At 41.3% G+C, this 12,064-nt stretch overlaps 2 protein-coding genes across 8 annotated transcripts in view; both read left to right on the top strand.

Moving 5' to 3' along the window:
• LOC126852706 (probable serine/threonine-protein kinase dyrk2) overlaps nt 1-12,064 on the top strand; it is a 142,953-nt gene that overhangs the window by 64,457 nt on the left and 66,432 nt on the right. The window lies entirely within an intron of this gene.
• On the top strand, nt 278-11,685 carry LOC126853246 (uncharacterized). Of its 3 annotated transcripts, none has more exons than XR_007687928.1 (2): nt 278-394; nt 10,866-11,048. XR_007687928.1 is itself a non-coding variant. In XM_050598850.1 (2 exons), the coding sequence occupies exon 2, from the start codon at nt 11,231-11,233 to the stop codon at nt 11,543-11,545; it is 315 nt and encodes a 104-aa protein (XP_050454807.1). In that variant the 5' UTR covers nt 310-394; nt 11,073-11,230; the 3' UTR covers nt 11,546-11,685. The 3 variants fall into 3 exon arrangements, 1 of the variants encoding a protein (XP_050454807.1); XR_007687929.1 differs by having other exon boundaries at nt 302-394; nt 10,774-11,048; XM_050598850.1 differs by lacking the exon at nt 10,866-11,048 and adding an exon at nt 11,073-11,685 and having other exon boundaries at nt 310-394.

Below are 12,064 nucleotides of genomic sequence, written 5' to 3' on the forward strand. Positions count from 1 at the left end.
TCTGATCGGGATTCGCAAACGTCTCGTTGCGTCACTGCCGTCGTCGTCGTCGTCGTCGTCGTCGTCGTCATTGTCGTCGGCGTCGTTGTCGTTGTCGTCATTGTGTGTTGTGGTGTCGTGCTCTCGTTATCGAGGAAGTCGGCCCGTTTTTCCGCCTTCACAACGGCGTGCCGCTCCCATCCGTTCGAAACAGCCGACGGGACGTGTTCGCGGCGCGTGCGCTTGTGTATGTGTGTGTGTGTGTGATGAAGAAGTTTCGAAAAAGTTCCGAACGTGAGGAATCTTGAAAAAGTCAAAGCGGCAAAAGTGCACGGATGTACGAGTGTCGGTCGACGACACCGTTGTTTCAACACCGCGCTTGTACGGGCCGGTTACTGCATCGTCCTTCACCGTGGTTAATGAGATTTTCCTTTCTTTCCGTAATACATCTCTGTAAGATTATGGCATAAAGAAAAAGAGGAGAGGAGATTGCCGAGCAAATTTCATCGATCGGGACTGACCCCAACTTTGCTGTATAGATTTACGATCGAGATCAACCGACACGACCTCGCGAGAGGTCATCGCCAGCAGGAGGAAAGTGTATAAGCGCGAAAGCATTTACGAGGCTCCCTGTGCTTCGCGATTTTTTTGTTTCGCGATTGTATACGTCCGTTTTACTACCACTTTACGAGAAGACGAAGTTGAGGAAGAAACTGATGAACATGCGAAATGAAGTTTGCCAATCCGATTCATGAATACCTCTGAATCGATTAGATTTAATTTAATTTCCTAATGTGAGGCTTATGCTTATAAAATTATGTTTAAAAGGCAAAGAAAAAATAATATATAAATTTTAGTTATAAAATATTGTGAAAGACTAATATATATTCTATATACTTTATCATGAATATTAAAAATTAATTATGTACGTACGTAAATTATGTTTATAATTTATGTATGAAATCGTATTGGTTTGAAATTGTGTTCGACTAATTAAATTGTCCAAGAGGGTATGTCATTTCGTATTCAAGCGGCATGAGTCTCTTGAGAATGGGAGACACAGAGAGTTGCAAATTAGTTCTGAAACTATACCCGTTATTGAGAAACAACCTTAGACAACAAACGGGCTTTTAAAACGACTCTAAAATTGACTTGTCAGTAATCAAGCAATCACGTTGAAATGATTCGTCTAATTCAACCGAAAATTGCACTTGCAACTTTTCAGCTGCTACTGTCTACCGTAAACATTTATTGCGATCACGTTGCTATCCCGAATAATTTTTCGTCTCGTGCATCTTTTACTTTTTTATGCATGCGTCGACTCGATTGCATCGTCGTGCGATCGCGTGCGAGATACTTGCGTGGATTTATTATACTAACGATCGCGCGCGCGTCTATAGCGATCACGTCGTAGCCGTGACCGATGTGACAAGATGCTCGGTATAAGCTACGTGGCCTCGTTTGACGGTCAGAAAAAAATCGATACAAACATGTTTGAATATGCTTTTGGATCGGAATACATTTTACTTAAGTTATTTTTTTTATTCGGCATCAGAGATGTGTAGATGCAAGTTAAATTTCAATGATTAGGGGATAAGAAAGGTGCCGGGATGTATTTTGAACACTTTGGGAAAGTTGGCACGAGCGTTGACGTATAGCAGAAAGTAAGTTGGATGCGATATAAACAGGGGATTACCATCTGTCGGATTTAATGAGCTATAATATGGTATAATACTCCAAACGACGCTCTTCGTTTTGCAAAATATACTCTGCAACCGACATAAAGCCTGTCACCGTTGCGTTATAATCGCTGTATTTACTGCCGCGGATAAATTGTTTGTGCAAATCCCGCATTTTTATCGTCGTACGCGGCACTGACAATTTATAACGCGCTAATAAATTCTATTTTAACAATTAAACCGATTAAATACCGCGCGTATAGTTCGTTTAATTCCGCATTTAATTATAGACGGTTTATGCTTCTTTAATTAAAATTATCTCGGATTCATATCTCTGTTCGTTTATTACAGGTTAAACCTTGCCATAATCAATAAAATTAGTAGTAATTGTATATATTATTACATTGGCAGATCATACACATCGTAATAAAATATTAAAAAACATAATCGAAATTTTATCTCTCATCGATTGAATTGACGAGACTTTTCGACTTCTCTCTGTGATAATTGAATATTAAATGAAATATGCATTGGTTGAAATACTCTCTATCTAACGTCTAGCAGCATAAATTTTTTACTTTTATTGTACGGAATCCCCGATAAATTCCAACAGCGAGCAGAACCTAACTCTTGAGAATTTTCGATACGATTTGTTATTCCCTGTCGGTATTTTTCGAGGTCTGCCATAGAAACCGAAACAGAACTTTCCCGTAGGAACGTAGCTGGGAATCGACATGGGAGACATATCGGAGGTTTCGCCCTCGCGACCTGCACGGTCGTCGACGTCGTCAGCATCTCGCTCTCGCAACAAAGCCGGAATCTTGTTCCGCGCGCGTGTAGATTCAGACTCGCTCGTAAACACAGGTCCGAGGTGTGTAAAATATGGCAGCCATCGGCAAGGCTCGCGATATGAAGCCAGGTGGCGAGCGCGAAAATATATACAAATATCCGAGCGTGACTCAAGCGGATCCATTTACGATACGTTCGCGCCGCAGATGCCGTTTTATCTATTCAGAGCGCATTGTCTAGGATCTACGAGTATTACAAACGCCTACGAGAATGTTCTACTCAGATCTGAGAAGAATAATGTATCCACTCTCCATTTTAATATTTAATTGCGACCTGATGTCTGATCGGCTTCTAAAAGCACGAGCAAAGTGGATGAAAATTTTAAAACGGCTCAGCTATATAAATCCGGCAGTAAAAGGAATATGGGAGAAAGGATATGTAATAAGGTCTCTCTTGGAACGTTTCTTTCAATGAAGGTCTCGAAGAGACAATTAAAGCATTAACCCTTGCCTCGCGTAAAGTGAATCAACAGTGCCCATATTATCATGTTTGAAACAGGCGCTTTGGATCCATTCGTGTAATTAAGATTCGTTTAATATAAATTATTAAGTAAGTCCGTGAGAAAATTAGTAGAGAAGTATATGATTAAATACTATATGATTAAAATTTGAAACAATTATTTGCCGCATAAAATTGAGCGTTTATTGTTTAAAAAGTAGCGTTTCTGGAGAGTTATATTTGAGTTACATTTAACAAGCATCTTTGCGAGAACAAAACACGAAAAAGAAAATTTTTCAACAATTCTTGTTACTAAAATTTTCCTTTTAATTAGAATTTTCACAAAGCTTTATTTTGTCGAAAAAAAAAATGTTACTTTTAATTAATTTTATTATCGTATTTCAGGTACATTAATAAAATTTAAAACTGTCTTGATGAACTATAAATAAAAAAAAAAAAAAAAATCAGAGAAAGAAAAAGAGATCGTGAAGATTAATTTCTGAATATACCGATCGTGAGAACAATCATATGCGCGTTGGACATACCGTCGTGATAAATCATTAACCGGGCGTATTAATTGGTCATGCTCAAGTAAATACCGGCTGGTAGTTTTGATTTATCGTCTGGCACTAATGTCGATCGATCGACTGGCGATCGATCTTTCGCGAATCGGGTGCAACAGGCGGACCCTCGATATGGAAGCTCGAAGGAATGGAATTTGGCGCGAGGTCGATATAGGCGTAAACGGTTTCGAGGGAAAAAAAACAAAAAAGCGCAATATATATATATATGGCGTGTGTAAAATATATATGCGGGAAAATATCGCGAAATTAAAGAAACATTTTTGCTTCACATATTTTTTATATTGCAATCTTGGATTTGAATTTTACGCGGAATATTTTGTTTAGAAAATAACGCTTTGTCGTCGAGATCTTAGAGATAAGAAAAGAGAAAATGAAGAAAAAAAAGAATTGTTTGCGACGAATGTGCCTTATGTGCGACATCGATTTCTCACGGTTTGGTGAGATGGATGGTTCCATTTTCGTTCAAGCTCCACAGGTTACGCTATGTAAATTAGGCCGAGCAACCCGTCCACTATCGAAGTAGATTCTATGTACAGTACGAAGTAAAATTGCCACGGTCGCGGGTGCTATCTCTATTTTCCCTTGACACGCGCATCTATACGTTATAAAGCGTACACGATAGTCTTCTTAATGTTATACTGTTTGTACTTTTCGCAAAACAGTGTTTGCATCTGGGAATAGACATTTCCCGCGGTGTGAATTGAACTGGAACTGTACTAGTGTCTTTTATCTATTCATGCGTACATTATTTTTTTAATTTCTCCTTTATTTCGACTTGTATGTATTTTAGGTAGATTAGCACAGAAGCTAGAATATTTAATCCTATCAAACGCGAAAAGTCCCAGTTCTCGTGAAAAATGCATTCCGGAAATTTCCAGCATGCGCAATTCGCCGGGCTTTTATACAGGATCCACCATAATCCCTTCACGTGCCGCAAATGGGCGCAGTTTGTCTTCGCCGTTTCGTTCTTCTCTTGCATATTCCGTTTCGCGAGCAGTATTGTCTTTATATAGCTTCCAAGTATACATATACATATACATATACATATATATACACACACACACATATATACATATACATATATATAACACACACACACACATTTTATATATATATATATATATATATATCGAGGCCTTTCGACTATATTAATTAATGAAAAAAGAGAAGGAGCAAGACCGCGAAAATAAGAGAAAATTTTCTGGCAATTTATTTCGCCAATTATGGGAAAAAAAGAACGTCAGAAAAAAAAAAAAACGAAAGATACTTTCGAGGCCGCGAAGTTATTTCGTATCTCATTTCGAATCGCGCGAGCGCTTCGCTTCGGAATCGATAAATCATCTCGTACAATCCCGATGCGGCAATTAATGCGAGTAAATGTTCGCCGATGGTTACGAAACGGTCATCTCGATATAAACTGCAGTGTGTTTACAATTTGCCAGCTCGAAACCTTAGAAAAGGGGCACGCGGAAATAAGTCTTTCTGGGACGCGGCGAGCACATATTTCTCAAATCTTATTATAGAATTATGGCGTTTTGCCGCATTATGCCGGCACAATGAGGACGCTACATATTTTTGCCGTTTTTATTTATTTATTATACTTTTCTATTTGATAACTCGTTATCTTTAACTTATTCGACATCATTTTGCCGTCATCGAATCCAATATCTATCGCGTAAATCGAATATTGTATTCTATCGAAGACGCAATATATTGAATAAGAATCAATTTATACATAGTTTATTATCCGTAAATCGAGGATTGAATTGAACTCTGCGAATATAGTTTATAATTTTTCCAATCACCTTTTTGATTCTATCTAGTATCTCTACGTTTTATTTCTTCGTTTATGTAACCACTGATTTCTTCCGTTCAGTTTTCAAGTTGCCCATTTATTCGATTCTTTATAATATCACTTGTGTTATCAATTGTGTCCACGCTTATCTTCAAAGCAACGCTTGCATGCAACTTATTTCTCAATTGTTGACTTCTTTCCAAACATGTATGAGACTATCGGATAGATAACTTTATCGCTTCCTTTACTAATCGCTTATCTAGTAATTTAGATGCGTTTATTTTTATCGATCGCTTTCGAGACTCTATTTAATTTATTATTTAATCTAATACCTAATAAACATATTTTTTCACTATATTTATTTCGCCATAATTATTTTGAAGTAAATCGACGTTGCGAGAGATTTTCCTGCGATACGCGTGGCATTCGCGGAGAACAGAAAATCTTGAGAAAATAGGCCAGATCCTTCGGCAAAAATAGACACGGTGTCGAAAGGATTGATGGACGCGCCGAAGGTTGCCGATAGTTGCTAAGATACTTGCCATCTAAAACGATGCGCCTGAGATTCGCTCGCAGAGATAAAAGTACGGAATCGCGAGAGTTTATAGATAGCCGGCGGATAAGAGGAGAAATAGGTTGGGGGCTTCGCGAAATTCGTTATTATCGCCGATTATCGCCTACTTGTTACCACGGCTAATCTCGCCGCGGCAGCAACAACCCCGGCAACCGCGGCGGCAGCAACAGCGACAGCAACAGCTTTTGCACTTAGCACTTACGTGACGCGGGGCTGGTATTATGTGTGCAATAACGAGCGACCCTCATCACGTAACCCCACTTAAGAGCCAAGTTCCTTCCCGCGCCGCGCCCGGGGAAGGAGATGCGAGAGAGAAAGAAAGGGGGAGGGGAGAGGGGGGGGAAAGAGGGGAAAAATGAAGAAAATGCCTCGATCTCCACCCATCGTTACCGGATGGTATCCACATAGTATAACGGACAGTGAACCCCCTCCTCCCTTCCCCCTTTCTTTTCTTTCTTCTTCGTCGAACTCATGTTTAACCGTGAACACACCGCGGGGCTAATAGAAAATATACGCTGCCGCCGCTCTCTCCGTGTGCACACCCCCTTTATTAATATCGACGTTTCGTGCGTTGCCGACATTAATCGAGCTACGCTTCGGTTAGGTTCAAGGATCATAGCCGGTGGCTGAGAGAAGCCTCTTTGATTCTCCTATCACGCGACTTCGATCCGCGCACCTCTTTTTAAGGGGTTCCTCCTCCAGGATGGAAAGGCGGAATTGTGTCTCATTCAATATTGTAATTTCGCAGTGAATCGCGAATAAAGCATCGGTTGTCTCGATTCGGGCGCGATGAGTTAATTCGAAACTTATGATTAAGTTTCTTAAATATGCAACGGATTTTACCTTTGATGATACGCTTATAAGAGATCTTTTAAAAGTATAAATTTCTGAATCGTAATTTTTGTGTTTTTTAATGTTTCACCTTTGGCGTTTGGACAATATGGGAACGGTTACAGCTAGTGTGAACTACGCAAAAAACATATTAAGGATACGGAAGCGTGGAGATATCATAACTTTGATTATCACTGCACATAATTGCTCGAACAAGCGCGAGTTAGCGGTACACGAGTTCCGAGATATGGCGGGGTTGCATACCAACTTAAATAGCCTGGCCCTTTATTGATGAATAAACTTATACCGCTGCGCTTAATTGATTAATGAGAAATTACGAGACGGTTCTGTATACATGAAACGGGGGGGTATAACGGGCGTTCTCTCCGGGGGATGATAGTCTAGCTTAGTGCGACTTGAAAAAACGAATGGAAAGCGCGTTAATTAAATCTACGATGTAATCTCGCGCTTTCAAGGTTGTTTCTGCTTATAGCTCTATGTCTTGCGTGTAGTTCTTTTCTTTTCGCACTGCGCAAATAAAATAATTTGAACACAAAATCACGAAAGAAAAATATATGGTGAATGAGATGCAGTTCCGATTGCAATTTGTTATACAGGATAAAATTCAAAATGGTAATTAAACTTTCAGTATCACCCGGGAATTTTTAATCCGGATATATGCGGTGGAAAGAACGAGCGTTTTATTATTATTTTTTTTTTTTCGATTACGTTCAACTGGGAGGATCGCATTCTCGCAACCATGAGTCTTCGCATTCCCCGGAGATTAATGACGGCATAAGATCGAATCTAAGCAGTATCGGTAAACAGTTTCCCACTTATTAAACTCAAGATATTCCGCTACGACTCGATTACAATCTAGCCGATGCTCGGACCGGGAGTTACTTCCGGTATTTTTGCGCGTACATCTCTACTTATAGTCTCTCCACGCCCTTTAATTATTACACAGCTTGACGCCGAGGTGAATAGGAACGTTGTCATTATGACTGCGAACGAGACTACCGTGCTTGTTTCTTCATTGCCTTCTTCTTTTTACTCATCTCTTCCTTTTCTTCTTATAGTGACTCTCGCAGCTCTTTCGTCTCTCAGAGATCGTGACGTTTTAAACTGCGAGTCCCCATTGTCCGTTCGGTTCAAGATCCGTTTTGCGAAACGCACCGATGTCCCCGTCATCGCTCCTTCAAGTTCTCTCTATCAATCTCGAGTTTCGCGCGATTGTGTTTCTTTATGCTCGGAAAGTCAGTCCGTCAGTTTCCCCCGGTGAGATTGGACAAGTCTATATCGCGACTTCAGCTAGACCCATTACTTTATTAGAGTGGCAATAAAAGCGTCGTCTCACTGAGATCCTAGCCGTAAAGTGGCATTAAGTGCCTGCTTTAAGTAAGCTTGTCGGGAGCCGGCAAGGAGTCTACAACATACGGATGCTTTGTTCGCCACTGGAGTCCTTGCGAATTGCTGCGACTTTATGAGCCGGATAGCCGGACTGACCGCTTCTCGCTGTTTCTCTTCTATCTCTATCGTATAACTAAGTGCCACAATAATATGTTACTTATCGTGTGTGGAAACCGTATAGTAGAGCACGGTAAAGCATCGTTGTTGAAACAACGGCGACAGGTGGCCACGTCACGCGATCTTTCTCGTTGAAGGACCGGCGGCTCGTGGGTGGTTCCTAATAGCTTTTAATGCCACGCCAACGTGATTTAGATGCGCACCGCTGGCCGCCGATTTGCACAAAGGATCTCGACGGTGCACTGACCGTCCTTTCGAGAGGAGAGACCCAGACTGACTCGACGGCGAACCCGCGCGTGCCCTTGAAATTCCTGCCGCGAATACCTGCGGTCGCAGCTTTCGGCCGCGCGCGAGCATAAAGTAAGATAAAGCTCTCTATAAAACTTGGGCGTGAAAACGTTTCTTTCTTCCTCCGCGATACGACGCAGCCACATGCGGCGTATTTTACGCGCGCGCGTTCGTAATTCCCTTCGCAGACTTAGACTCGCGTGAATTTTTAAGCGGTTTTACGGAACGGTTTTAACGCGCGAATGTGATCAGATGGATTTCTCTCTTTTTCTTTCCTCTCTTGGGTCTTTAACCGGCCGTTCATCCTCTCAGTCTCGTTCGCTTACCTGGTCACAGAGAACATGCTCTATCTCACGAAACTGCCATGTCGAATTCGAAAAGGGATCTTATTTTTCGAAGAATCTTGTTTCCTTTTTCTTTGACTTTCTAGACTGTAAACCCGTCGTCAAATCAAAGACAGAAGGCAAAAGTTTTATAAAGACACGTTTCTGAAAACGAAATTTTTTTTGTTCAAATTTACATCAAAATAGGCATTTGATTTTTTACCATTTTACACCTCGGGATCCGTAAGCCCGGCTTTGTACCAGATCTCGTTGTAACTTAGACACTACGCACCTCGTGTGGTCCTCTCCCAACATATATATGTATATGTATAGATAGCCTCCGCGTCCACACACTGATACGCGCGATTCTTAGAGAGTCTCGAGTTTCAGACGATTCTTTTCCAAAAGGAACAACGCCACACGGATATACGAACGTCTACCTTCTAGATGTTGTATGCAAATTTTCCTGCCTCCTAGCCGGCACACCGCCAGACGTCGGGAATATGAATCATGCTGCGATGAGAGGCCGCTGCCTTATAACAGGAAATCCGTCCCCGTGCGCGATCGTGCAGATTCAAACAAAGCCCGATGCCGTTCGTCTTATCCCGCCCTTCTGTTTTTTTTTTTCCATCGATTGGCCGCGTCCCACGCGCGCGAAGAAAGCCTCCAGGCTTGCGAAACGTGGGAACTAATATCGGTGTTGTCGGGGAATTTTAATTAATAATTTCAATGACATGAAAAAAGAGCGCATCGACCTTTTATGCGCGCGCATTATTAATTCTTTTAATGTATTTGAAACTTTCATAAATACGGGAAAAAAATATATAATCTCAGACTTTGAATATCTTGGTAATGCGGTTAAGAAGTGTGTATATCGTATGGAGACGACGATAAACGAAACGGACAAGTACATATTTTCCCATTCTAATGGCGACACTGACGTCACTCTTTCGGAGATGACCAAGTCCGGAGTACCGAGGAGTCTTAAACTCGCGTTTTACCTTCATTTCGTGCAACAGTTCAGGAACTCGCCCGCGAGGTATTTACATTGGAAAGCGCACGGACAGATCGACATATCTACTTTTACAGATACATATATAATATATATGTAAAATATAAATGTAATATATTTTTTCTTATAAATATTATTGGAGCTCCTCATCCTGAGGAAATGCTTAGATTCACTAAAAGTGCAATTATGAGGACCAATTTTCTTGTAGTATATCTTTTATATGTACTTTTATATATACTTAGAGAGACTTAGTTGCTATTCCCTCTAAATCTAAATCTGCCTGTAAATAACTTATAATAACTTATGTGTCTCTCTCCAATGTACTTTAAAATGCCTGATGGCGTACCAGCCAATTTGCATTCGCGGCCATCCTTCGCGGCGATTGGCGTCGGATGGCACAATAAAAAATAAACAGTAGTTCGCAACAGTAGACGCAACGGAATGAGCTGCCGTTTATCAGCACGTAACGAAGATGGTCACGCGACCTCTTCGTCGTAGTTCGCGGATAATGACTGTGACGAAGTCAGTATAATATGCTCTCCATCGATGTATGATCGTAACATCGTTTCAATTTCTCTTGCAGACCGTCGTTATCAAAATTCTTGTCGCAAAAAGAAATTTGCAGGTACATTCAGGTCGGTAATTGTGCGAAAATTAGTTGCACGTAAAGACGTGCGTGCGGGATCGATACACGACTGAATCGTGCGTTTTCCTTGTGAAATGTCCTCGAAATCGATTGACTCTGTTTCTTAATATGGCGTGTATTTTTTATAAAATTCTTCGGCGATTCGATATAGGTATTTCATTCATGAATCTTAACAGAGTGTCTTTGAATATCCCGTGATTCTGAGATACTCTGCATAAAGTCTGTGAATAATAATGAAATCTTAAAAGAAGCCAAAATATACGAATAATTCGTGAGAAAACTACAGAAATTTCCATAAATCACCATTACCATCGTTCAAAACATCTCTGAGTGCATATAGATTCGATCGACGATTTTCTTTACCGCGCCAAGACGACGAACGTTCAAGTGTGATGATTCAATACGACACTGAAAAATCTCGACAGATCGAAATCATTTACGAAGAATCCTCGAGTCAAACTTTGAAGCAAGAATTCTGACTCTCTCAAGTAGACGCGAGATCTCGATGGGGAAATAAATATAATCGTTGGATCAAATATTTCTCTAGATGGAGCTTTCGGTTTGCTCTATGAAATCTGGAAAAACCGAGGATATGTCACCTTAGTGAACTCGTCATCGAGACTACCATAGTAGACGATTGAACGAACAGAAGACAATCTTGTATAACTTCAATCCGGCGAGATCGGGAGAGGTGCTCTCGCGAAGATGGACGCCCTTGAGCTGCAAGCTGCCTTGGTAAAGCTCGACCCGGCCACCACGGTGACGCCCATCAGCACCACCATGAAGCTAGTGCCACATCATCGCGTCGCCTTTACCGTCAACATTGACGACGAGGGCGACTTGACTTTGGAAGATTCGGCGCTGAAGGACGACGTCGAAAAGTCCCCGGTCGAAACGGCGACGTCGGTGTCGCGAAAGACACCGGGCAACTGTATGGGCGGCTTGACGGCGAGTCATCATCATCAGGGCAGCGGCCAGCAGATGGGTGTCTCCAAGTGTAGCATCGCCGAGGTCAGGTGACGCCAGCCGCCCTGCTACGGCGTCAACATGATTTACCATACTTACCCGCCGCATCGTGGCAGCAAGCACCACGCCAAGCATCACGCCAAGGAGAAGAGGCACCATCATCATCACACTATGCACCATCAGCATCACAGAGCTCATGTGGTAAGCTGTCTTGAGTAACGCTAACAAAAAGGCAATGACGACGACAAAGTCATCGTCGTTGTTATCGTCGTCAGTTGCCTGTCAGGAAATTCTCCGAGTTATTGTGTACACTTTGAAGGTTGTTTAGTTATTTCACATGTTCGACTTGAAAATTATTTCGTAATTTTGACGTATTAAAAATTAGCTCGCTGATCTGTCAAAGAATTTTTGATCGAATTATCTCATCAATATTAGATAAAAAAAATTATAAAATGGCTGCTGTACGTGGGAAAGAAATTCAACATTCGCCTTTAATAACGAATTCAATTCTTCCTGTGACAAATTTATGCTAACGAAACGGTCGTTACAAAGGATGTACTCTACGCAATTCAG

This window comes from Cataglyphis hispanica, chromosome 1, assembly GCF_021464435.1.
Source record: "Cataglyphis hispanica isolate Lineage 1 chromosome 1, ULB_Chis1_1.0, whole genome shotgun sequence".
In the NCBI taxonomy this organism is placed as follows: Eukaryota; Metazoa; Arthropoda; class Insecta; order Hymenoptera; family Formicidae; genus Cataglyphis; species Cataglyphis hispanica.

Bases quoted from the DNA above. Each gene is read 5' to 3' on its own strand.
- LOC126853246 (XM_050598850.1), top strand. From the start codon at position 11,231: ATGGACGCCCTTGAGCTGCAAGCTGCCTTGGTAAAGCTCGACCCGGCC.